Below are 25988 nucleotides of genomic sequence, written 5' to 3'. Positions count from 1 at the left end.
TGAAGGTCTATGAGACTAAAGATAACTGATACAATGAGCATAACGGTGGCGGTCTCAAAACGGGCCAGCCAACCGTTTCTACAAAAAAGAGGTTATGAAGGACGGTGTGTCTAGTCCTGATACAAAAAATATGTGTCTACCTCCAGATGATACAAAAAAGAAGGGGGGGGCACCAAAAATGGGGCAGAGGGGGGAGATACAATATATATGTGAAGATGGCTTGTAATGGACAAAAGAGAGTCCTGTCACCACGATGCACAGATTGTTACCCAACATACGCCGCCGTTGCCACCCTTCCATCAAGATTCTACCGCCCACGTCAAACCATCTCTGCTACGTTGCGCCTCCATCACCCGCCTTGCAAAACATTAGCCTAAAATTTATAAATTCCTAGGTTAGCTTGACCAAGGTTGGTAGGTTTGGTTGGGTCAGTTAGAGTAGGTTAGATTAGGTTAGCTTGGGTTGGGTTACGTTTAGGTCAGCTGAGTTAGGATAACTAGGGTTAGTGTAATCAAGGGACCAGGTTAGGTTAGACTAATCCACTGTCCTGACTGGCCTAACAACCTTTAGATTACTACTAAATGTCCTAGGTGAACTAGGACTGGCCCCCCCAGCCCCCACACAAAAAAAAAGCCGCCCGAATTTGCAGGCTTTTACCATCCTTTACTAGGCTGTTTGCAGCCCATTTTGGCTACATTTCGAAGCTTCTTCACCCACCTTCTTCCCGAGCCTCTCCATCACATTTCCAACTGTGAGACATACAAGAATTGACAGCCTTCCAGCACATGTGCATGCGTTTGCTAGAGTGGGACAGCAGCAAAGCCTTATACACATCATGGGACAATCAAACGCCTAGGGAAGGCAACATGCCTCTAGTTGCCTGGAAACAACCAGATATTTGTGCTGCATATTGAGGCATCTTCCATGGCTATGAAGTATGATTTGGCTGCGTACTAGGGAGAGGCATAGCATGGCTGGGCTCTGTTGGCAGCATTGGCACGATTGTATTCTCCTCAGATGTTTGCTGTCCACTTTTATGCTTGCATAGCCTTTGGCATAAATCCCTTTGGCATCATAGGCTCCAACGAGTGGCTGGTCTATGGCATTTGTATCTCCACCTTTAGCATAGACGGACATGTCTGTCCAATCGAATAGCTGGATATGTAAGATACAACAACCATCATATATATCCCGTCCATGCAACGCATTTCGTGCTTGCAATGCAGTAGCCCGTGAGGCAAAGTGCATTTCAGCTGGAGACCTCATGAAATTTGATGCATGACAATCCTCTCCACATAAGCCCAAAAGGAGAAAATTCCTGATGCAACACATCTAATGTAATGGGATACAACGGATTGTGGATGGTAATCAAAAGGATTCCACTGGGCTGTGAGTCTTCCTCATGTTGAAGCTGCCCTACGCTTGTTGGATGCTGCTTAAAGCCTTGTATAAGCTGCCCAAAACTACAGCTGCAAATACAAGAGGGTTTTGTGGGGATAGCTGCTCAAATCAAATAGCAACCCACATAATGGAAACAAAAATGGACAGCAAGAGAAGGGCTGTTATATCAGTTTGCGGGACCCATACATCACTCCAGAAGATGCCCTGGCAGTTCAGAAATACCTATATGCAGACTGATGGAACAAGCCTGCATAACAATTACAATGAAGCCAATGGTGAGCTGATTTATGATAGGAATCGGGATGGAGAGGTTGACCAGCAAGGTAAGGACTTGGATGCGCTTACACTGGATACTTTAGGTTTGCAAACTTTGACGACAAAGTTTTTGAGGTGGAGGTGAGTATCCAGCATTGTATGGTCTCCATAAAGGAAAAAAATATTGCATACCACACAGATGATAGCAAGGATGCCGAAGTAAACATACACACAGTGAGGAAGAGGAGCTTGTGCAGCACAAACAAGGTATGCATGATAGACTTAATCCTGAAGCTCATCACAACACATTTAGAAGCATGGTAGTGGGGAATATGGCCACAACTTTAGCACAACTAATGTCCTCCTGTTGGAAAGGTCACCTCCCCATCTGTAAGCCCCCATATGAGGAGAGCATGGGGGGGGGTGAACCTAGGGTTTGAGGGAGTGCCACACGGGCAGCATCCTGTGTCACGCACCGTTCTTTCACAATCACGATCAAAATTGTAGCAAGATAATAATCGCGAACGAACAAGAAGAGAGATTGCAATATGAATCAAACTGATGAGTCTTTACAATAATTTTGGAGAAGAATCACTCCGTGAAGGAGCTCGATACCACCCGTCCACCCCCGAGCTATCTCACTCTCACTCTCACTCGCATGAAGATGTTCAAATCAGATGATCAAATGATCAAATCTCAATCACACTCTCACTCTCACTCTCACTCCCACTCTCAAAATATCTTGATCTTATCTTCTTCTTTGCGCTGCCTCGATTCGCGTGCGCTAATTGTTACTTTCGCAGCGCCTCGATATGCGTGTCTTCTTTTCGCTCGTGTAACCTCGATATGCGTGCCTTCTCTTCTCGTTCGCGCAGCCTCGATATGCATGCCTTCTCTTCTCTTTCGCGTAGCCTCGATATGCATGCGTTGGATTGTGTGTTCTCCTTCTCACGATCTCCTCTTCTTTTATAGCCTTTCACGACTCCGAAAAGAGCGGCCAAAAGCTCCCAAAATCGGCCAAAACCAGCTTTCCTCGAAAAGCGTGCGTGTGCTTTTCACCATCTTTAGCGTGCGCTTTTGATAGCAAACGCGTACAGAATCTCGACGTCTCTCTTTTAAAAAAAAAAAAAAATATATATATATATATATATAAAATTTTAAAGGCATGAAAACGGCCCTGTTCGGAGCATCACCACGCTTGCCTCGTACATCCAATGGACAAGCTCAATAGCTCATCTCGAAGATCGGACCCTCTTCTTTCCCTTTGCATTTGACCTTTCGTCGCTAATTCTTCCATCTCGACCTCTGTCTAATGCCTGCAACTCTTGACACAGAAATCTAGATGCACTTTTAGCTCAAAACCACTTTGTTAGCAACTTCTAACCTCCATACAGGCATGCAAACGAGTGAACCACAAATTTTTCACAAGGACAAAGTTTTTCTACTCAACAAGATCTGAAACTTTCTCATACAGAGTTTCTTCAAATTATTTCTCTAACCAACTCAAAATCAAGCCGCAAAATCCAGCCGACACCATAATGGACAAAAACCAAAATTTTTCGACCAATACCAAACTTTCCCAAAACCTTCAAAACATCAAAACCATCCTTTTTGAACACTATCTGTGATATATATTCCAAAATATTTCATATACAAAATTGAAGCGTCACATCCTGGCTGCCATGTGGGTGCTAGTCAGACAACAAAGAGTGAATTACTTGGAGACATCAACATGGCTGCGTCAGAAGACACCTTTGTGAAAGGGAGATGGCGGGGACAGGATGTCTTGGATCTGCCTTGGCAGAAAGGGTTTGATGAGGAGCATGATTGCGTGGTGATCCAGAAGAAGAGGCGCTTGCATGACAGGGTCCTTGGCAAGGTATATGGGCAGGAGGTTTATGGCCTGCAAGCAGGGCTGGCAAGTGGCGGGGTAAGCAGTCCTAAGGGGCTGGGCCCTGCATGGAACAAAGGACCAGCAAATGGCCCTAAATAGGGCTGGATAGGCAGCCAACCAGCCAACCAACTGGTCGGTTGGTTAGGGCTGCTACAGACTAGCCAGTCGGCCCAATTAGGGCTGGCTGGTCGGTTGGTTCAAGGGGGCCTTGAGCCCTATAAAAGGAGAGGCCTTGGGCCTCATTTCACATCCAACATTCAGCCAGAGCAGGAGCTGACATGAGCAGCTAGAAGCCACTCCCTTGGGCCTCACACTGGGGGTGAAGGAGAGTGGAAGGTGAGCTGCAGAATGAGTTCCCTAGAGGCTGGACCTAGGCTGTCTTCTAGGGCAGCAAGGTGTTGTGATCATCGTATTCTCTGGAGCAGCCCTCGGACGGCAGACAAGAGCAGCAAGAAGGCAAGCCTTGGGCCTATCCACATGAGGTGAAGGTGACCCTGAAGGAGTTGCAGACTGAGCTTGAGTGGCAGCCCACCTAGGCTGGTTTCCAGATAGCAAGGTGGAGAGGATCGTTTTGGACGGAAAGTCTACAGATGCTCGAGGTGGAGCACGCGGGCTCGACTAGAGATGGCCAGCAGATAGGAGAAGTACATTGTGATAAGATCAGAGGACCACACCATTGGTGGGACTCTGGATCTATCTCTTTTGTATTGTGTCCATAGCTTTGGATGGAAATATATTATTTTGATGGTTTTTCTGCTTGGTTGGTTCATTGTCTATTGATGAGTTTGCACATCTATTTTATGCACATAAGTTAAGAAGTTTGTGATTCCACATCCCACACCACACTGTGTGAGCTCCTGGGCATTACTATCAGTCTTCCACTGTGCGTACCCTCTGTTGGGTCATTTCTAACGCCTCCACTACTACTCACTAGGTGGGTGTAATTGGGAGTTTTTCCTTCTACACTTAGTAGCCATAATGAAGACAATGACAGCAAAGGCAAGTTCCGAGATGGCTTCTTGATACATTGAGGGACAGCAAACAAGATCAACCTCTTGCTGCCCGGACAAGATCAGGGAATAGACAGATGCATGGTCACTTTCTTGAGTTTGCACTCCTTGCTACAGCTTGCAATGAAGAGCCTTTGTGCCATAAAGATGCTTTTGACAGCAAAGAGTGGATGGATGCAATGAGAGCGGAATTACAATCCATTGCCAAAAATGACACATGGGAATTAGTAGATCTCCCTCTCGGCAAGCATGCCATTGGTAGCCGGTGGGTCTACAAATTAAAAAGGAAATCTGATGGCAGCATAGATCGACACAAATCCCGTCTTGTTGCAAAAGGGTATGCCCAACAACAAGGCATTGACTTTGAGGAGACCTTTGCTCCACATCCATGATTACTACTATTAGATGTGTCATTGCCATTGCAGCCCATCACCATTGGCAAGTGCACCAGCTTGACATCAAGACTACCTTTCTTCATGGGGATCTGCAGGAAGATGTTTATGTGACACAACCTCCTGGCTTTGAGGTTGTTAATTCTGAAAACAAGGTATGCCGGCTTAGAAAAGCCCTTTATGGTTTGAAGCAGGCACCTAGGGCATGGTATGCCAAAATTCATGCACACTTACTATCCCTTGGTTTTTCAGAATAGCCCCACAGAGCCCACTCTTTATGTCCGTGGGAGTGGATCTGATTTTTTAGTGCTGATTTTATATGTGGATGATATGCTAATCACGGGTCCAGATACTCAGCATATTGCAGCTTTCAAGGCTGATTTGCAGCAAGCTTTTGAAATGTCAGACATGGGACAGCTACACTATTATTTGGGCATTCAGTTTGCTCATGTTGAGGGGGGGTTATCATGATGTCACAGTCCAAGTATATTGGACAGCTCCAGTTTGAGGATTGCAAGCCAATCTCTACTCAAGTGGACCCTGGCTTCAAATTTTCAGCTCATGATGGGAGCCCACCATGTGATATCACTCTTTACCAGTAGGCCGTTGGATGTCTCATTTACTTATGTCACACCAGACCTGACTTACAGTATGTAGTATCCCAGCTCAGTAGGTTCATGCACATGCCCAGTTCACAACATTGGCAGGTAGTGAAGAGAGTCTTTAGATATCTCAGAGGCACTCAGGATTTAGCCCTCTTCTATGGTGATCAGAGTTCACTTACCATGCATGCTTACATGGATAGTGACTGGGCAGGTTGTTCCGACACCAGAGTGTCACATACCGGCAATTGTTTTTTGATTGGCAGTTCATGTATCTCTTGGCTCAGCAAGAAGCAACCAACAGTTGCCACATCTAGCTGTGAGGCTGAGTATAGGGCAGCCTTCACTGCTACAATAGAGAGTGTCTGGCTTCGACAGTTACTTACAGATCTTGGTATTCGCCAGACATCCTCCACTATGGTCTACACTGATAGCCAGAGTGCTTTGGCCATTGCGTGTAATCCAGTGTTTTATGCGCGTACCAAGCACATTGAAGTTCACTATCATTATGTTCGAGAGCGGTTGTCAGCAGGAGACAGAGAGTTGTGCTACCTTCCCACAGAGGAGAACATAGCAGATATGTTTACAAAGGCACTTCCTTGTCCCAAGTTCGAAGTCTTTCGATAGGCTTTACACTTGGTTCCCTTTGTTACATGATTTGACATACTTTGTACATTCATAGGTGGCTATATCCTTTTGGATGAACATGTGCCACCATGACCAGAAAATACGAAGTATTCTGAGACGTTTGGGCGAAATTTGCCAAAAAATTCCACTCTATGTGAATATGGGTAATTTTGTCTTCTACCGATGGTTGGAAAGGAAAGAGCATATCAATTATGAAAGGCAAAGGCATTAGTCTAGAAAGCAAATAAATGCACTATGGGTTCTCTACTCTCACATACCAACCACGACTTAACATCAAATTGCAAATTTCAAAAGTCCACTGATGCAACAACAATTGTGAGAGTCATCGCAAACAACCCCGACCAAGCCCAAACTAGATCCGGGCAGGCATCTGTTATTTAGAGGAAGGAAATGGTGAGTAATTTTGAAATTTCAAAGTGGACAATAAGATTTTGGATACATGATTGACATCATAGAGTATTTCCAGTAGTTATAATACTAAAACAATATTGTAAGGCTACATAATTCGTGAAATTATCTTGAATATCAATAGGAACCGTTCTTGTTTTGATATTTTAAAAATGGACATGAAGTAATACTTCAGCTCATACAATGGAGGGGGGTTTGTAGGCCATCTTCTCCCGGTTCTAGTGATGCCCTATGGGCCCTGGTATGTGCCTTGTAGGCATAGTTATAGGCACTTTAGTGTTTTAGTGCCTTTTATGCCACATAGGATATTTAGTCCTATGTGACACCTAGGACACTTAGTCCTAGGGTCTACCTTTAAGTACCTTGTACTTTCATTTCTATTATCTAGTTGACGTGACGGTTTATCTCCCTCGATTCTTGTACTTGCTCTGGCCCCTACAGCAAGACCACATCAACAAGTTACAGGAACTTTAGCAGGAGATCCTCCAGGCAGGGAAGCAGACATCATCCGAGAACATGGCCATAACTCTCCTATCCCAATTATCCTCTTAGTATGGGGCCTTCTATTCGTTGTTGATCACCAGTGGTAGGATGAATGAGTTGACCTGGGAGGAATTGGTCCCCATGGTGCTTGACCAGGAGGAACACTTTGTCGATCGTACCTATGAAAGTCAGCCTGAGGCTTTGGCAGCTGAGCAAAAAGGCAGAAAGGAGCTGACAGCTGAGGAAGCAGAAGCTCTCAAGGTATCCTGTACGTGTAACCGATGTGGCTAGAAAGGTTATTATTGGCGGCACTGTCCCCAAAGGAATGTTGAGGGTACCAGTAACCAGTTGGCCAATAGTGCTAATTTTGCGACGATGTATACTCCAGCCTTCTAGTAGTACAGGGTAGGCGCTGCCAATTGGCTTCCAGATCCCAATGGAGGACTGCTTACTTGTTTGTGGCGGCAAGACTTGCCAATCAGGTGCTAGGGGAGTCATTTATCGAGGCAGGCTTTCACGAGCCATGAGGAGTTGTTCCCGCTGACTCAAGTGGCAGTACGTTACCAGTTTATATTTTGTTTGGACGTTATGACCTGGCAGAGCCAAAGAGGGTCTCCTAGTGTTCTGCTGCAACTATTGTCTGATGCTGTTGGAGATCCGGATGGGTTAGCAAATTGCCAGTGCGGAAACCCAGACATAGTTGATTGATCCTCGTGAGCTGTTATATTCTTGTTGTCATTGGAGCACTAAAGTTCACCGATTTAGTGACAGTGTAGCAGTTTGGACTCGAGAGGGGGCTTCAACAGGGGCTATCTAGCTCTGTGATACAGGTGCCCATGCAAGGAAGCCGACCTTGCACCGGTGGCAATATCAGCTGGATTATTGTTCCAGTACCTTTTGTTGGAGTCATGTACCAGTACCAGTAGTTGGATTGCTGTACTAGATGATCCAGCATACCATTACCAGACCCGAGGAGTGTACCTAGCACCTATGGCCTAGGAGCAACAGTTCCAAGTTTCCAGTGATCGTGCTGAGGCAGTTCGTGCCAAGAGGGGGCTTCTTTGACAGTACTTGTGGCGGCCTTCAGCGATGTAGTATCACATGATGGATTCCTCCAGTTGTTCCAGCGGCACACCCAGCTCCTGGCGTCTCTGTTCCATCTAGGAGTTGAGAGGGGGTGTTAGAGGTCAACAAAAGACAGAGGGCCTGTGTTGTGGGTGTGCCCGCTCCCTGTGAGAGTAGGTTTGTGTGGCTTTCTAGTGCTTCTTGCGGGTCCATGCATTGCCACGGTGGCCATGGAGGTTCCCAGGAGGGTTGTGGAGCAGTGTGGGCAGATCTGCCCTGTTGGGCTGCCATGGATGTGCCCTTATAGGCGCCCTAGATGAGGGCTGGAGAGCAGAGGGTGGGCGACCTGCAGGTCGGCCACCTTTGCTGGATACTTCCCCCATAGGGTGGGGGGAGTGAGCCCTCTTCATAGGGCTATGTGCAGCCCTATTGGTGGGTCGGCCCACCTAGGCTGGCTCTTCCAGCATAGCTGACTAGGCAGGGGGGGCTGCCTATATCTCGGACCCCCATTCCTCTTGTTTTGCATCATCTGGTGGAGCAGCACATCACTGCAGTCTAGTGCCTTGTGGAGCAGTACAGCTAGCCCTGTTGAGCAGCTCTAGGGCAGGGTAGTGGAGCAGTTCACCCACTCCTTTGTGTTGTCTGTTAGTGAGGTTGTTGAGCTGTCCGTTGGAGCTCTAGAGCAGCCTGTTTGTGCAGAGGTTTCCCCCCAGTTCATCAGGCAATAGAAGAGGAGAGGGCTGTCATTAGACAACAGAAAAGGGTTCCAAGGTGGCTCTTGGATACTCTGCAGGACAGCAAGCGAATTGAGCCCTTGGCTGACCACACCAAAGACAGACACATGACAATCTACTTGATGTTGCATTGATTGCCACTGCCCATGATGAGGAACCTCTATGCATGGCAATTTACTTGATGTTGCATTGATAGCCACCACCTGTAATGACGAATCTCTATGTCACAAATATACATTTGCAAGCAGGCCAGCAGGATTTTGTCTAGAGATCACTTGCAGTTCTCTTGCGCCTTTCTCTCCTTCTCATGTGTGAGTCTCTCTCTCTCTCTCTCTCTCTCTCTCTCTCTCTCTCTCTCTCTCTCTCTCTCTCTCTCTCGCTCTTCCATTCATTTCCGTGCATTTCTCACAGGACGTGTACGAGATCTTGCCCAAGGTTTTGAGTTTGCGGTGTGGCCATATCTAGTGAATATCATTCACAACATGTAGACAGGGTTTGTACCTTTTGGGAGACAATGGATTGAGCCAAGGAGGAGTCTCATCGTCTTGCTACCCTTCTCTTGGATTTTGAGAAGCTTAACGATAAGGTGATGTGGTTCTTTTCCGAGGGCACCAGAGGAGTTTGGCCTTGTATGCAAAGAGTTCTAGCCAGATGCTTATTGGGGCCACACAGGCGAGGCCTTCTCTCTTTTCCAATCAGTACGACATGGCTGCCAGGCTTCCAATCCGACAAGGGGCGAAATTTGTTGGATTCAGAGTTCACAGATGACACGGCACTTGGTAGAGCACCTTGAGGCGGTTAGGAGGGTCCTAGATATCTACAGCGAGGTTTCCATGCCTAGGATCAACTGGACTTAATAAGTCAGAGAAGGTCAAAGAGGTTCGAGACTGTGAGGCTACCCTTAGTTTTAGGTGGATTCCGTTGGGACAGACAATGAGGCACCTTGGATGCCAGGTGGGCATGGGCATATCTGTTAGAAACATGGTGAAGGGAGAGAGAGAGAGAGAAGGTTAGGGTGTGAGGAAATGATGCTCAAATGAAGACATGACAAAGGATTTCATTCATTCAGCAAGTATATCATGACAAGTGAAGTACAAGCCTTTATATAGGCTACTCACACACACACTCTAGCACCTAGTGCATATGGGATAAGTCCCATGATCACACGTGGCACTCACACAAGGCTCACACACATAAACTAGTACTAGATCACCTAGTACTACACACTAACACTTCACACCAAAATGTCACACCAACACACTCTTTGACTATGATATCTCCAACACCCCCCTTCAGAGCAAAGAGGTGTGAGACCCAACACGCAAGAGTAGACCGATCTTCCCTCCATCGCAATACTGCAAAGAGCAAGTCTAACTATCCAACACCTCCCGTGTGATAGTGGCTTCTCAGTCAGCTAGTGACCGGCAAGGGCAACCCATCACTCGTCATCACCCCTTACTCTGAACTGGGTGGCCGATACCATCAACCAAAGTAAAACACAATACAATCATTTTTGGGGGACAACCTAGGGTAGAGGACCTCTTATTGACTCCAAATACATTCAATTTAGAGGGACAACTCAAGGCTGAGAACCTTTAACTCAAACATATAAATATTTTGATTCATTTTATGCATAGCAAGGGCAGAGAACCCATGATCCCGAAGTAGCTACCGCACAAGAGTGTGCACATCCTGATGCGAAGAGATGTGTCGGTGAAGAACTAGGCGAGGATGCCCTCGAATGATGTGTCGATGAAGGCCATAGGAGCAGCTACCAAGAGACATCATGTCATGACTCTCAATGTGCCGATCGGAGAGTCACCGAATGCGAAGAAGAGCCTCAGAGGCTCCAAAATGTAAACCCTGATCAAAACGCAGCAAGAGGGTGTCCGGAAAGACAAACCCTAATAAAAAAGCAGCAAGATTACACCTCGAAATGACGCAGGACAGCTCCAAAGTGAAAAGCGGCTCCCTAGAACAGCTCCGAATGCTTCAGAGCTCTTGTAGATGTTCGCAGCAAATAGGCGGTGGCTGTAAATGCTCTAAAATACACACAGCAGGGCCCAAAGTCCAAAGGCGGTTGCTGTAGGTGCTCCAAAGTGCACACAGCCCTTAGAAAATGCTCCGAAATGCAGAGGCTGATGAATTCGCAGCACTTGGAGGGACTGAAATTGCTCGCAGGTAATGGCTATGGCGCTGGAATTGCTTTGAGAAGGTCTGGTATGCAGCAGCAACTCAGGAGAACTTCGAAACAGCCCTCAAAGGTTCCCATGTGCAGGCGCAATGAGCTGACCAGCAAGTAATAGGCTGTTAAGGGTGCCTAAAGCTCCAAAAACTCCCGAATGGAGGCGGCAATGAAGGCAGTCTGTGGAGAGGCTCTTGTCGAGTGCAAACAGCTAGAAAATGAAGGTAAAACAGGGCGAAATGAAGCAGGGCTGAGGCGGCTGCAGGCTGCAGGAAGAAGGGCTGAAACAGAATTAGGGTTAGGGCAAGGGTGAGGTGGCAGCTATGGAACCTGGCTCTGATACCATGTTAGAAACATGGTGAAGGGAGAGAGAGAGAGAGAAGGTTAGGGTGTGAGGAAATGACGCTCAAATGAAGACATGACAAAGGATTTCATTCATTCAGCAAGTATATCATGACAAGTGAAGTACAAGCCTTTATATAGGCTACTCACACACACACTCTAGCACCTAGTGCATATGGGATAAGTCCCATGATGACACGTGGCACTCACACAAGGCTCACACACATAAACTAGTACTAGATCACCTAGTACTACACACTAACACTTCACACCAACACACTCTTTGACTATGATATCTCCAACAATATCAACAAAGCAGTAGATCGCCTCGGGAGTAGAAAGTTTGTGGTGTAAGCTTCACTATTGGAGCTCGTTCCAATGCTCCCTTAGCAAAGCAATGTCTTGGTGGCCAATCAGGTTCTTCTCGCCACAGCCTAGTACATAGCCTCTTGCTGGTGCTTTCGCAGTGGAGGCATCCTTCAGGTTTATGTTTAGGCGCAAAGATCGAGACCATTTCTTCATAGTGAGACCAGTGTGTGTGGGAGAACCAAAGATGAATGGGAGTCTAGATGTACTTCAGTGGCAGGTGATTAGAGTTGTGGGCCGGTTGGGCAAGGAGTGGTCCATTGACCTAGCACATATTTCAGACCAGGATCTGCGTCGGTGGTGCCTTTGGCTTTGGGAAGGCCGTCCCCTTCGTGAGGTCCAGTCGAATCTTGGAGAGTGGTCTTGGCCATCCAAAGTAGGCCACTCTCAGTGCGTGGAGGAGGTGACCAGGTGACCTTTTTCTCTTTTATTGACACGCATAAGTCGATATACTCAGCCAAAGGCCATGGAGAGAGTGACATTGGGTTGAAAAGCATGTGCCCAAGAGATTAGATCGAGATTCTGGACACAATTATGGAAGTTCTCGTAATTCTTCCAGATGGTCACAAACGGGGGTCTTCCCATTGGCCCATGGCTGGAGCAGATGCGTGTAAATGGCTAGTGTCAACGATGCATTGATCGAGTTCTAGATCGATACTGTTAGAAGGTCACTGCCCCACCTATGAGCCCCTGATTTGAGGGGACAAGGGGGTAGAAGACCATAGGGGGTAGGGGAAGCAGAAATGGCAGAACACCTACCTGTCTTGGAACTCGCGCAGCAAGGAGTTGAAGGCGCGGCATCCTAGGCGCCTCTTGGATTAGCGTACGGGCGGCATTGGGGACTGCAGCAGCAGCTCATGTGCAGGGCACATGGGCCCTTATATAGGCCTGGCCCAAGCTGGCCAGATCAGCCAAGAAAGGCCGACCCAGCCTAGTCGGTTGGGGCCTTGCATGTTGGTGCCTAGATCAGGGAGCCGACTCCTTGGTTGGCCACTTTGAGGGGGCCTAGCTCCTCCTATAAAATGCCACCATTCCCCCTTCATTCCTCATCACCTGCACAGTCAGCCTTGCACACAGGCAAGTGCGTAGAGGGAGAGGAAGAGGCTCAGCCATTGACAGCATCTCGGAGCTGTTTTTACACGCTCATCCTTGAGCTTTTGTTTGCCCGCTTTTGTGGAGGAATATATCTGAGTTTCTGTCCTCTCTCTCTTTCTGTCTTTTGAGTGTTGTATGAGCTAGATAAGGACTGAGGTGTGAGTGATTCTATCCTCTATTTCCAACATGGTATGAAAGCCTACTGGGGTGAAGCCGTGAACACTGCCCGTTCACATCCTCAACAGAACCAAGACCAAGGCTGTTGATGGCAAGACTCCATATGAAGCTTATTATGGTAAGAAGCCCATCATATCTTATCTAAGAGTTTTCGGTTCTAAAGCATTTGTGCATGTACATAAAGATGAGTGGACAAAGCTGGATTCCCACAGCCGGACCTGTATCTTTGTGGGATACAACGAAGAGTCCAAGGCCTATCGCCTATTCGATTCGGACAAGAAGAAGATCCTTATCAGCAGGGATGTGATCTTTGAAGAGACCGAGCCACAGCATGCAAAAGAGATTCCATAACTTCTAGCGTTACCTCCACCCACAGTCACCATTCGAGAGGTTGAGCCTACTGAAGACCCGAAGGAGGAGGAGGAGGAGCATGCCATTCCAGAGCCAGCTCCCAAGTCAACTCCATCAAATACACCTCCACTTGAGAAGAAGCTACCTCAATGGTATTTGAAGACGTTAGCAGACTCATGGGTCACGGACATTCCCGAGAGTAGTTCTGGAGCGCGGCGGTCTCAAAGAAACATGAAGACACCCTCCGTGAACTACGCTTTGGTGGCTCAACTTGCAGAGCCCCGTTCCTTATAGAAGCAAAGGATGTACCAAAATGGCAGGAAGCCATGCAGGCAGAGATGGATGCCATTTTGAAAAATGACACCTGGAATTTAGTGCCCAAACCAACCAAGCGGAAGGTCATCGGGACTAAATGGGTGTACAAGCTTAAGTTCAAGTCAGATGGGAGCTTGGACAAGTACAAAGCAAGATTGGTGGTGAAAGGCTATGCACAGTCAGAAGGACTTGACTTCGACGAGACCTTCGCCCCCATAGCTAGGATGGTGACTATTCAAACAGTCATTGCCGTGGTTGCTCATCACAGTTGGTCTATTTCTTAGATGGACGTCAAATTTGCATTTTTGAATGGTAACCTGGAGGAGGAGGTATATGTGGCGTAGCCACCAGGATTTCAAATTCCAGGATCCCCATCAAAAGTTTGCAAACTGAAGAAGGCGGCCTTATACGGGCTGAAACAGGTCCCTAGAGCTTGGCACCAATGGATAGATACTTTCTTTTAGAAGATCGGGCTTCAGCGGGGTCCATTAGAGGCAAATCTTAATCTCAACACAGAGGGGGATTTGTGGCTAGTATTGATTCTATTTGTGGATGACCTCATCATTACTGGGGATCATACGAAGAAGATTGCTTAGGTCAAGAGACTTCTTATGGAGGAGTTCGAGATGACTGACTTAGGCTACTTTCTTGGGATTGAGGTGAAGCAGAGAAAGAGCAGTATCTTTATTTCACAGGAGAAGTATTGCAGGGAACTGCTCAAATGCTTTGAGATGGAAAATTGCAAAGCAGTAGTGACTCCTATGGAGATTGGTCTGAAGCTGAGTGTACGTGATTCATCTCAGCCGGTTGATTCATCACTATATTGACGCTTGGTGGGGAGTTTGCTTTACCTCACCAATACTTGACCAGATATTTCCTTCGCAGTTGGATTGCTCTGTCAGTTCTCTGACACACCCAAGAAGGCTCATTGGGACGTAGGTATGAGGGTGCTGAGGTACTTGAAGCGTACTTGCACCTACGGCATCACTTATACCAGAGGCATTGAGTTGGGAGGTTTCTGTGATAGTGATTGGGCAAGTGACATTGATACCCGGAGATTGACCTCTGGATATTGTTTCTTACTCTCTTGAGGAGCTGTGTCATGGCTGAGTAAGAAACAACGTACTCTTGTCCTTTCATCTACAGAGACGGAGTACATGGCTGCCTGTACAGCAACATGTGAAGCATTGTGGCTCAGGTGGATCTTGTAGGACATGAATGTGGCCCAAGAAGATGTGACTGCGGTTATGTGTGACAACCAGAGTTGCATATCGATCGCCAACAACCCCGTGTTTCACGCACGGACGAAGCACATTCAGGTTCACTACCACTTTGTGCGAGAACTCATTGACGAAGAAGTCATAGAGTTGATATACTGCCCGACCAATGACAACATCTTCGATGGCTTCTCGAAGGCGCTTCCCAAGGAGCAAATGGAACACCTCATTCGACGCATGGGGATCGGCCCACAGTCGTGTCATTGACAGGGGGTGTTAGAAGGTCACTGCCCCACCTGTGAGCCCCCCCGATTGGAGGGGACAAGGGGGCAGAAGACCATAGGGGGTAGGGGAAGCTAAAAAGGCAAAACACCTACCCACACAACAAGAGTTGAAGGCGTGACATCCTAGGCACCTCCTGGATCAGTGTACGGGCGGCATTGGGGACTGCATCAGCAGCCCATGTGCAAGGCACATGGGCCCTTATATAGGCCTGGCCCAAGTCGGCCAGATCAGCCAAGAAAGGTCGACCCAGCCTGGTCGGTTGGGGCCTTGCAGGTTGGTGCCTAGATCAAGGAGCCGACTCCCTGGTCGGCCACTTTGAGGGGGCCTAGCCCCTCCTATAAAAAGCCACCATTCCCCCTTCATTCTTCATCACTTGCACAGACAGCCTTGCACACCTGCAAGTGCGCAGAGGGAGAGGAAGAGGCTCAGCCATTGACAGCATCTCGGAGCTGTTTGTACACGCTCATCCTTGAGCTTTTGTTTGCCCACTTTTGTGGAGGAATATATCTGAGTTTCCGTCCTATCTCTCTTTCCGTCTTTTGAGTGTTGTATGAGCTAGATAGGGAATGGGGTGTGAGTGATTCTATCCTCTATTTCCAACAACAGTTACCTCATTGCCTATGTAGCTGTCCTAGTGCACCGAGGATTTGGCTGGGCTCTCTTCGGATTGTGGCTCAGGTGCAAAGTATTCAGAGGGATTTCGAGTGGGGCATGGTGATAGAGGGGGGTCACACTTTCCCAATTGGTGAGGTCTCTCTAGCTTACATGATACATGGATAGAGATCTTCAGGATTGAGCTACATGAGGCGACCCCACCGGATTGGCATCGTCCCCTCCCCTCTCCAAAGGAAAGTGCGTGGGAGACAGTGGCCAACATCACGGCGTGGACCATCTGGCTTGGTGATGGGCGAGCATTTGGTCGCCCATGTGGCAAGATATCATCTACACCCGGTGCCACTTGGGAGCGCAGGATGTGTGGATCTAAAGCAAAACTGTTGAAAGGCGGGAGCGTTTTTACAAGGCTTGGCTTGTAGGCATTTTTTATATTCTCACACTGTGAGGGATTTATTGGTTGCATAGTCCTCCTTGGTTGTTAGCCCTTGTTTCAAAGAGTCCCTAGGTGGTGAGTTGGGTTCTCTGAAAATAGGCTAGTTTTTCTTTACGACCAGTTTTATTCGTTATGTTCTATGATCAGTGCCTTATTGGTAGCTGATTTGTATGGTTGGTTTTTCAAGCATTAATAGAAAGTTCTTTTCTTTGGGAAAAAAAAGATAGAGCACTGATGTTCACACACCTCTATTTGATGCAAAGAGGGGCCTCTAGTCTCTATACATTGCCCACTTGCCCTTGGCCCACTCTCTGTGCCGCTTGATTTTGCATTTGCATGAGGTTCTCATCATTGATGACATAGGAGTCCCTTTTGAATTAGCCCTCTGCCACAGCATCTCATCTTTTGGAACTTGATGAGTAGTAATCCTCCCATGAGTTGTCCCTCTCCACTCTCGAGGCACTCTCGATTTGGGTTTTGTGCAGATTTTGCCTTGCAATTTCGAAGGTGTTGTTTGCATCCTCCTTAGCCCCCACTATTTTGAGTTTCAGTGCCTTGTTCTTTCTTTAGCCCTCCTCAAATGTCTCTTGAACGACCTTCTAAGGCTTTTGCCTCTTGACGACCTCGGACCAAGATTCCACATGCTTGGTGTATGCCTTAATACTTGCCTCAAATTTGGGCTCCTTTCTTTGGGACGACTCACCTTCCTCCCAAGTGCTTTTCAGCTCGTCAAGGCAATTCTCAGGTGCTGCATTTATGCTCCTCAAAGATTTCAATGCATTGGAGTTAGGAGCTCTTGGATGCCGTGCCTAAGCTCTTGCACTCCTAGTTCAAGTGCTTTGATATTAGAAGACTGCTCTTTCGTTACTTGTCTTGATATTGGAGGACTGCTCCTCCATTACTTGTTTTGAGGCCTTGTTCTCTTCCCTTGAAGGTTTGTTGTGCTTTATTTCCTTTCGATGCATGCTATTAGGCTTCTTTCAACTTTGTACTGAAGCCTTTGATTGTATTAGAAGAGGCATTTGATGCTATATGGACAGTGTTTTAAAGGCATTTTCTATGGCCTACACTTTTTTTTAACCCAAAGAAAGGAACCTTCTATTAATGCTTGAAAGACTTCATACAAAACAGCAGCCCCGAAGGTGCTGAGTATGGCAAAAACCGAAAAAGGTTGAAAGAAAAGACCGGCCTGTTCCAGAGAAACCCAACTCATTGCCTAGGGGATCTCTGGTACTGGGGCTCACAGCTAGGTGGGGGGACTAAATAACCAGCGAATCCCTCGTGGAATGAAGATGTAGAAAACTCCTGCAGGCTACGCCTTGCAGAATCGAGCATGCCTCTTGATAGTCGCCCTAGAGCCTTGAGTCCCACGCTCCCAGGTGGAGCGTAGAGTGTAGATGATATCTTGCCAGATAGGCGACCAAGGTAGCCGAGGGTGGAACTGGATGCTCACCCATCATGAGACTGCAAAACGAGCCACCCAAATGTTCCACGCAGTGATATTGGCTACCACCCCCTAAACGCGCTATCAGGAGGGACTGCCTCATGGAGTGCTATCCTCTGAATGCTCTGACCCTGTATCCGGTAGGTGGGGGAGATCTCATCAATCTGGAACGTGTGTCCTCCTTCAGTCAACTAGGCCACCATCCCCTAGGTGTAGTCCCTCTGAAGACTCTACATACGGGTCATGATCCCAAGGGTTCCCATCTAGATCCTCGTTGTGCTACGACAGCTCCAAAGGCAGTGCGGGATCATCTCGAGGAAATCAGCAGAGCAACAATGGCACTGTCCCTCCACTCGCATCTACTCCAACCACGGTCTGATGGGCAAGCCTCCGTGGGTGGCTAGCCAGAAGAAGTAGGATATCTTTCTCAGCCGCAAATTGGACCATAACCGTGTCCAAAACTTAGAACGGACATCACGGGGCACTCTCTAGGCCACCCAATGCCTCTCTCTCTCGAGGGGGTCCACCTCGAAGAGTCCATCTGAAGCCTTCTGCCAATCCGTGTGGTGTAGGAAAAGAAGGGCACCTCGTCCACCTGCTCGGCAAGGCCGCCCCTGGAGGGCCAGAACCACTCTCCCGGATCCCACTGGACCTCCCTTAAGGGTCTACCCTCCCACAGCCAAAGGTGCCATTTGGGGGCATCCTGCTCTGAGATACTGGGTGTCAATGTGCCACTCCTTCCCCAAACGTTCCACCACTCTGATCATCTTCCAGTGAATACCATCAAGACTCCCATCCATCTTAGTGTCTCTCTCAGTGAGTGGCTGTAGTAGGCCTCCAGGCCCTACGCGGAAGAAGTCGGGTGCGTGCTGCCTCGTTGCACCATCATCCTCAAGGGGACACCAGTCCGAGAAAATTGTCCCAACCATTTGCTGTCCCTCCATACGCGAAGTCCCTCCCACCAGGACTCAGGGATGGCTAGGTCAATCTCTCTTATTTGCTGCCCTGCCCCTCGCAGATGCGCTATGGCGTCTAGCCTCGCCTCTACCTCCATGTACTCTACTCCAACTGCCAAAAGTCCCGGCCGGACCATTGTCCCATTGTGCCCAACCAATGTGAGTCCCTTGTTCGAGCATCCGCCCCTCCTAATCTTGGATCTCTGGGTGCCACATAAGGGGTTGATGATCAAACTCCTCTCTGCATCTGGGCGGAGCACGAATGAGACCCCCTGCTAGTCTCTGCCAGACCCTGTGAAGGCTCTTCATCAAGGGGGAACCCTTCCCCGTAAGGGGGGCCTCTGAAAAGATCCATTTGTGTGAAAGCTGCCACTGCCCCCCAGTGCGTGGGGTGTTCTTGAGAAGCCCTTGCTGTAAGAGGAGATTCCAAGGCTCTGCACCTAGGGTGAGGGCGCAAACAACCAACTTGCCTAGGAGGGCTCTGCTCTACATCTCCAAATCAATGATACCCAAGCCTCCCAGTGCCTGCGGCATGATCACCGTCTACCAAGCAACCCGAGCTCTAGTATTCCTCGTGCCATCCGAACCTGCCCAAAGGAATTTTTGAACCAACCGTTGGAGCTGCCCAATGCATCCTCTGTGAAAACACCAGCAAGAGGCGATATACCAGGCCGTAGCAAGAAGGACCTGGTTTGCCACTAAGGCACGACCTGCTAGGGAGTATTTGGCCCAGCCCTTGACTCCAGTAGAGAAGCTTGCGTCGAACAATCTCAAGGACTGGGGCGATTTGTTGCTCTGCTGTAATGTCAATACCAACCTGGCATCTGAGGTATCTCGCTGTCTGGCCCTGCAATATCCATCTGAAGCTAAAGTCACTCCCCTACTCACGAATCTCCTGTGTCTCCTCATAGCTTGTGAAGAAACCTAAGGACTTTGTCCAGTTGATCCGCGCACCCGAGGCCTTGCAATAAATAGCCAGGGCTCCCCTGACTCTCTCCAAACTCGCTGTGGTGCCCTCAACATACAAGGCCCTCAGAGTCAAGCAGCTCCTCCTCTTGTCTGATTGGGAGTCTCAACCTTGTGAGGCCCGCCACCTGTGATCTCAAGTAATGGCCCAAAGCCTCCGCCACAAACAAGAGGAGGAAGGGAGTGAGTTTGCATGCCCGCTTTATCCACATGTGTGCTAATGTGTATGGCCAAAGCTGATCTTTATGACTTGGCCATTTGATGGCCGACCATGATGGTCTGGTAGTTATATGCATCCATGGCCTGCCGCCTTTTGTAAGGTTATGATGGTGTTCATGGTCTAGGATGTCAGAAGGCCTTTGCAAGAAGCTTCATCATGTTGGCTAGGATTCCAATAATTATTCTCGACTTGTGGGTTAGGAGTTCTGCTTGGAGGCCCTCTTGATCTGTAGCTTTTCTATTTTGTATAGCACCTTGATGGCCTCTTTTAGGCGAGCTGTGGTGAAGAGTGTGGAAATGGTGGACGAGGAATGTCTACTAGCTCAGCTATGGGCTTGGAACATCGTAGAGCGTGTCAATGTACACTCTTCAAAGACAGGGGTCTTTGATAGGACATGGTGATCTTCTCTTCATCCAAAGTTCGCTTTGCAGTCATCATCATATGAGGTACAGCCCGTCGGGTGACTTTCTTGTGTATGGGAAGAAGTGCTTTGCAGCAATGTGGATGGAGTTAGTGAGGAGTAGAGGTTTGGTGCCTAAATCTGGTTGCTCATGTATGTGTTCACAGAGAGAGAGACAGAGAGAGAGAGAGAGAGAGAGAGAGAGAGAGAGAGAGCAATGTGGATGGAGTTAGTGAGGAGTAGAGGTTTGGTGTCTAAATCTGGTTGCTCATCTATGTGCGCAGAGAGAGAGAGAGAGAGAGAGAGAGAGATCGGCCATGTCATTGAGACTAAGTAGTTTGAATTTAGTTTAGTCGGGTGGATTGTCAAAGGTCTCTGATCAGCAGTATAATTTGATTATTCTGACTTTTTCTGAGCTTCAATACATAATTAAAGCTCAGTGTCATAGCTTATTATAGATGGCATTAAACAGGCGAAGGTTTCTTTTGACAAAGGTGCGAAACTTGTATTATATTGTTAGCTCAGTTTACATAAGCCTTTTTTTAATGTTATATGGTTGAAACAAGAAACAACCATTTAATAAGGGCTGCTGATTAATGCTTCCAGCAAGGACAAGAAGGTTTTTAGCTACAATACAACTTACAGTAATTGACCATTCAATGAGCTCCTTATGCTATTGTTTAAGAATGCTTATGGTTCTTTGCTGCTTTGTCTCAGACACCGTTAATTTGGTTTCATGGTATGAATGATCCGGTGGTAAATTTTGAAGCTGGGCAGGCAGGTCCGCCATTGCTAGCTACATACGGCATTAACTGTGAATTCAAGGTAACATGCAAAAATATTTAAAGTGAATTGCTTTGAATATTAGATCAAGTCTTGTGAATCTTCTTTCTGGTTAAAACCTTGTGATGCTTAGTTGCTGATGGTTCAGGAGGAAAGCGTGCCTGATGCATGGAATATGTTTATGAGAAGCTACCAGCTTGTCAATATGGGAGAAGATAAACTATAATCAATAATTTCGATTGGTTTCTTTTTGTTCTATACAGGCATATCCAGGGCTTGGGCATAGTATTATACCGACGGAGCTGGAATGCTTGCACCATTGGATGAAAGCTCGGATAGCAACATTTATTTCATAGCACAGAAATTGCTTAGGAGATGTGCAATACAGGTTTGAAGATCAGTTGAAGGATGGACCATTGCGTTTCATACATGAACTAGCTCAGGCAATGAGAATAACTATAGGTCAAGAAAGGCACACGGTAGTATACTATTCATCGGCACCATGGTGACTAAAATATTAAAAAAGAAAGAAACGTACACAACTCTTGAGCTGACCATTCAACAAAGGAACAGAGTAGTATTTTATACATTGGCAATATGGTGGCTAAAATATTTAAAAAGAAAGAAATGGAATCGCCAAGGAATCTTGGACAAAAAATTGGCCCTAGAATACAAAATAATTGCCAAAAAAGCAATAAAATTGAGTTTCTAAAACTCATTTTTTGTTAGGTTATTGCCAAAAATTGCAGTATACTAGGCAGAAGTATGGATGTTGTGAATATTATTGGGGAGGTTGTTAGTGCTGTTGAAACACCTTGGGAGGAAATGGTGGTTGCATTTGACAGAAGTTGTAGGTGGGCATTTGGTATAAAATTTGGCTTGGGAAATGTTTCGTCGAGGCATTGACAAGGAGGCTTTAGCTCATTGGCCTTGACATGGGGTGATTAGCATGTAATTAGTCTTTTTTATGTCTCAACTAGGCTTAGATCGTCATACACGTGTAGTCCACTCATTTATACACAATTTTTTCAATGTAATTGCTTGGGGAATTACAACCACGCTATGTAATATCATGCATACGCCTTGCTATAGTTGCATTGCAATCCTAGATGTGATCTTTTTTCCCCTTCTTTGTTAATGAAAAAGCTAACTTGTATTCTAGGGGTGGTCAACTCAAAATGAAAAACCATTAACAAAACTTGGCTAATAGCTTAAGGGCCGCACTCCACACATCCTACACTCCATAGCAGTATGATCATTTTGTTGAAAAAGGATGTGAAGTAATGTTGGAAAGACATGAACTTGTCAGGGAGTCTTCTCTCTTGAGGATCATGCTAAAGTCATGGAGTAAACCTTTTAACACCAGATACTAGCACGATCTTTTGAACTTGGCAACCATACGCTCGTCCACCTTTGATACCATTCCCAGATCAACAGAAACATAGTTGCCCTCAAATACAGCCAGCATGTAGCCACTGTTGAGGTGAGTCCTTGTGGGTCTCCAACAAAGACCCCCCTCCAACTTGATCTAAAAGGAAATCTTGACATCACACTTGAAGAGTTGATGCCCCATTCCAAAAACTCCACACCTACTTGGCAATCAAGCACACCTAAAACAATTGCCAAATATCCTCAATGGCACATGCATAGAGGGACACAATGGATTAACTTGAAACTATCTTGCCAACCGACTTTGCACAGGAAGCCAGTTATGCAATGCCTTCTTTGCAAGAGCCTCACCTTCCCCACGCAACAATCCTTTCCTAGTCCATGCATTCTACCTTTCTACCTAGCTACATCTCTTCTTAGATTCCAATTGGATAAACCAAGGAACTCCTTGATAGGGATTATGAACACCTTGAGCTATGATTTTCCTTAACAGAACTTTGCCTCCTATCATTTATGACTCTCCAAGCTGGGGAAATAATACCATTGGAAGGCCAAGATTGCGAGGTTGACTGCACGACTTATACATCACTTGCACTTCACTTGAACTATTCATGGAGGATCTCTATGGCCTTCCAATTTGTAGCTCTGGCATCCCTAATGTGTGTTCCTAGCTTATCCCCCCCTCCTTTTAAAGGCTCTTGGCCCTCTGTAGATCTACTCTTGCCCAAGGAATACCATCCTCCATAATCGCTCGGCTCCACCATATATTTTCTTTGAGGCTAGCACTCCCTTCAAGCAACAAATCTTATCATACCACAATAAATTCCTCCACCCAACTTGTTCTCCTTTACTCAGATTAACAACCCCATTGTGTATTCTCTACCCACAGGGGCTTACACTCAAAAATCTTTGAAGCCATTTAGATAGTGTGGCAATATTCCATAGCCTAACATTTGGAACACCCAGACCAGCTTGAGACCTTCGATATTCAAAGCCTCCGTAGAATACGAGGAAGCCTCCATTTCCCCTTATCCTCTGCCTAAGGAAATCAATTGAATAGATTCAATTTCGACCCAATGACTCTTTGCAAGGTTTCACACTGAGGCAATATAGGTGTTGGCATTAGACAACACATGCAAAATGACCAACACTTAGCATTCCAACCTAATCACAAACTTGCCGATGGTCATCCACGTAGTTTTTCCTTCAACTTGTACTAAAAACAACAATTGTGGTCTCAGAGTTATAGCTAGGTAGGACTTGAAGGGTCTCCCAAGTACCTTATCACACATCCTCTTCCACCACTTGATTGGCAGGTCAATCACCTAGTCCATTGACATTCTTGGGCCCATCCACATTGCAAAGGCCTTCTAAAAGTTGCATACTGATCCTGAAACCTCGCAAAAAATTCTTGAAGTCTCAAACAACTTCTCCACCTTGTACTTATCTTCTTATGGGAAGACCACCATGTCATCAACAAACAACTGTGAGCAAAGTTGATTGTCAGATGGTAGCACTAATCCCTTCATGGCACCTTCTGTAACTCCCCTTTTTAGCAATTCTATCAAAGGAAATGTACAACTCACAAAAAGAGGGGACTGAGTGGGCACCCTTGCTCATTGACTCAAACCTTCCATTGAGCCATAAAATACTGGCAACATTACCAAACAACGTTTGAACCATAACAACAAATGGTGCACCGAACCCTGGAGGGTCTAGCATACAAAAGACATAATACGATGATACGTCTTATCCAAAGCAAATAAAAAAAGAATGCACTTCTGACAAGTAATGCAAGCATAGTCCAAAGCTGTAGTTACATTTAGAATGTTCTAACAGATATCTCTCCCCTTAATAAACCTCGTCTGCTCATGATCCACCATTAACATGTAGACCTCTCTAACTCTTATTGCAAGTGCCTTTGCTAGGATTTTTGCAGCTGTATTTAACATAGTACTTGGTCTCCACTCTGCCACATGAGAATTGCTTCATGAGCCCGACATTCACATCTTCAAGTAAAGACCCACCTGTAATTGCAACATTTACCATTGCAATATAGTCACCATGTCCCATTGTTAGATCATCTGATTCGTGAGCTTCTTTCTTTTCCATCAACAAGGAGAGGTATTTGCAGAGCTCCTCTTCTAAAAACCTTATCACTAACACTTACCTTTGGATCACTCAGTCAATCACATGCCATTCCATGATTTGTCCACCATCACGAGAGATCCCACACTACCACCCCAAATCTTTCTTGTATACCTCAGCTATGTGCCAAAATTTAGTGAGTGAATTAATTCTGTGTCTATATCTCCATCGATTGAATCTCCGACCCACTTGCGCATAATTGACTTAAAAATACACTAGATAGGAAATCTCAAACTACAGGCCAAAGCGTTCTTCTCTTGAGTCTGGCCTCCTCGCCTTCTCTAGCTCGTAAGCCTACAGTGCATCCTTAGTTTCCACCAACAAAGAAGACAGAAGAGCAAGAATGGCCAGAGAATCCTCCATAAGAGCAACAACTCAGACAATCCATCAAAGAAAGCAGACCACCAAAGGGTTGACAGACGCTCAGAAAACAATCCCAAAGGAAACCCATGGTTTGGTTGCACCTCTGCCATGGAAAAATTAGGAAGGAGGTCAATAGACTACAAGATGTGGATGACGGTGGTAATGTGCGCTCTCAACTTGGATAGCTCTTTTCATTTCTCTTCCCTTACTAGAGGGGGCATAGTAGCAATCTAAGATATGCAGATCATCGTGCAACCTCGCCAAATGCCCATTGACAGCAGTGACTTGCTTCTAACATTACTAGAAGATGGACCTTGCATATGTCCAAGAAGCTAAAAAATAAACAACGTACCAATAGAAAATTTGGACATTCAAATCTTGGAGGACAGTGAATTGGAGGAGTCTGAGTACTATACATTCGGGCGACTAGGACGTCCCAGGACTGGATCTCTCTCTCTCTCTCTCTCTCTTTCTCTCTCTCTCTCTCTCTCTCTCACTCAAGCTACTCCGATACATGGCAGATCCAACATCGTGCATCATGATGGGGTCTCTCCTAGCTTCATCCAACATTCTTGGCCTCTTGGAAACCATTTCTCCTCTGGCTCTAGCACCATTGCCAGCCCCCTAGTGATTGGCACCCTTGCTAAGTACACAGGTTGGCAAAAATTTCCCTTAAACCCAAATCTCTCCCAGCTGCCTTGCCATCAGGTCCTCCTCTACTGGTACTGCGGGTTTCTCAACTACTGTCTCCACCATTCAGAGAAGCTTCCCTCGGCTCCTCCATCATTGACATGATGAAGCATCAATGGCTAGTGACCCTCACCAAATCAAGGGCATCTAAGTGCCACTGCTCTGAGTTGGAGGCCAAGGCCAAAGCTGGCAATCATTGCTACGCCAAGCCAGTGCATTGACAAAAAACCCTCGCTTCCCAATGCAAATGTCAGCCTAGCCGGATTTACAGGTTGCCCAGTAGTGTGTCTCGTAACTGGCGCTCTTACCTCTAGCTCAACAAGGCTACAGCTCTAGTGGGAGGTAGTATCCATCCA

The 25988-nt window shown here is 46.7% G+C and overlaps 1 protein-coding gene across 2 annotated transcripts in view; it reads left to right on the top strand.

The window, feature by feature from the left end:
- The window catches only part of LOC147882628 (putative carboxylesterase SOBER1-like), a 48676-nt gene extending 26920 nt beyond the window's left edge, over positions 1 to 21756 (top strand). For both annotated transcript variants that reach the window (XM_087400657.1, XM_087400658.1), the window contains exons 5-6: positions 20977 to 21084; positions 21306 to 21756. In XM_087400657.1, coding sequence (XP_087256783.1) covers positions 20977 to 21084; positions 21306 to 21398 — 201 coding nt within the window. In that variant the 3' untranslated portion in view covers positions 21399 to 21756. The remainder of the gene's footprint in view (positions 1 to 20976; positions 21085 to 21305) is intronic.
- The last annotated feature ends 4232 nt before the right edge of the window (positions 21757 to 25988 follow it).

Source organism: Dipteris shenzhenensis, chromosome 29 (genome assembly GCF_047967505.1).
Source record: "Dipteris shenzhenensis isolate YYH24624 ecotype China chromosome 29, Dip_SZ_1.0, whole genome shotgun sequence".
NCBI classification, from domain to species: domain Eukaryota; kingdom Viridiplantae; phylum Streptophyta; class Polypodiopsida; order Gleicheniales; family Dipteridaceae; genus Dipteris; species Dipteris shenzhenensis.
The sequence above is the reverse complement of the archived record's forward strand: the minus strand, read 5'-3'. Positions and strand labels throughout refer to the sequence as shown.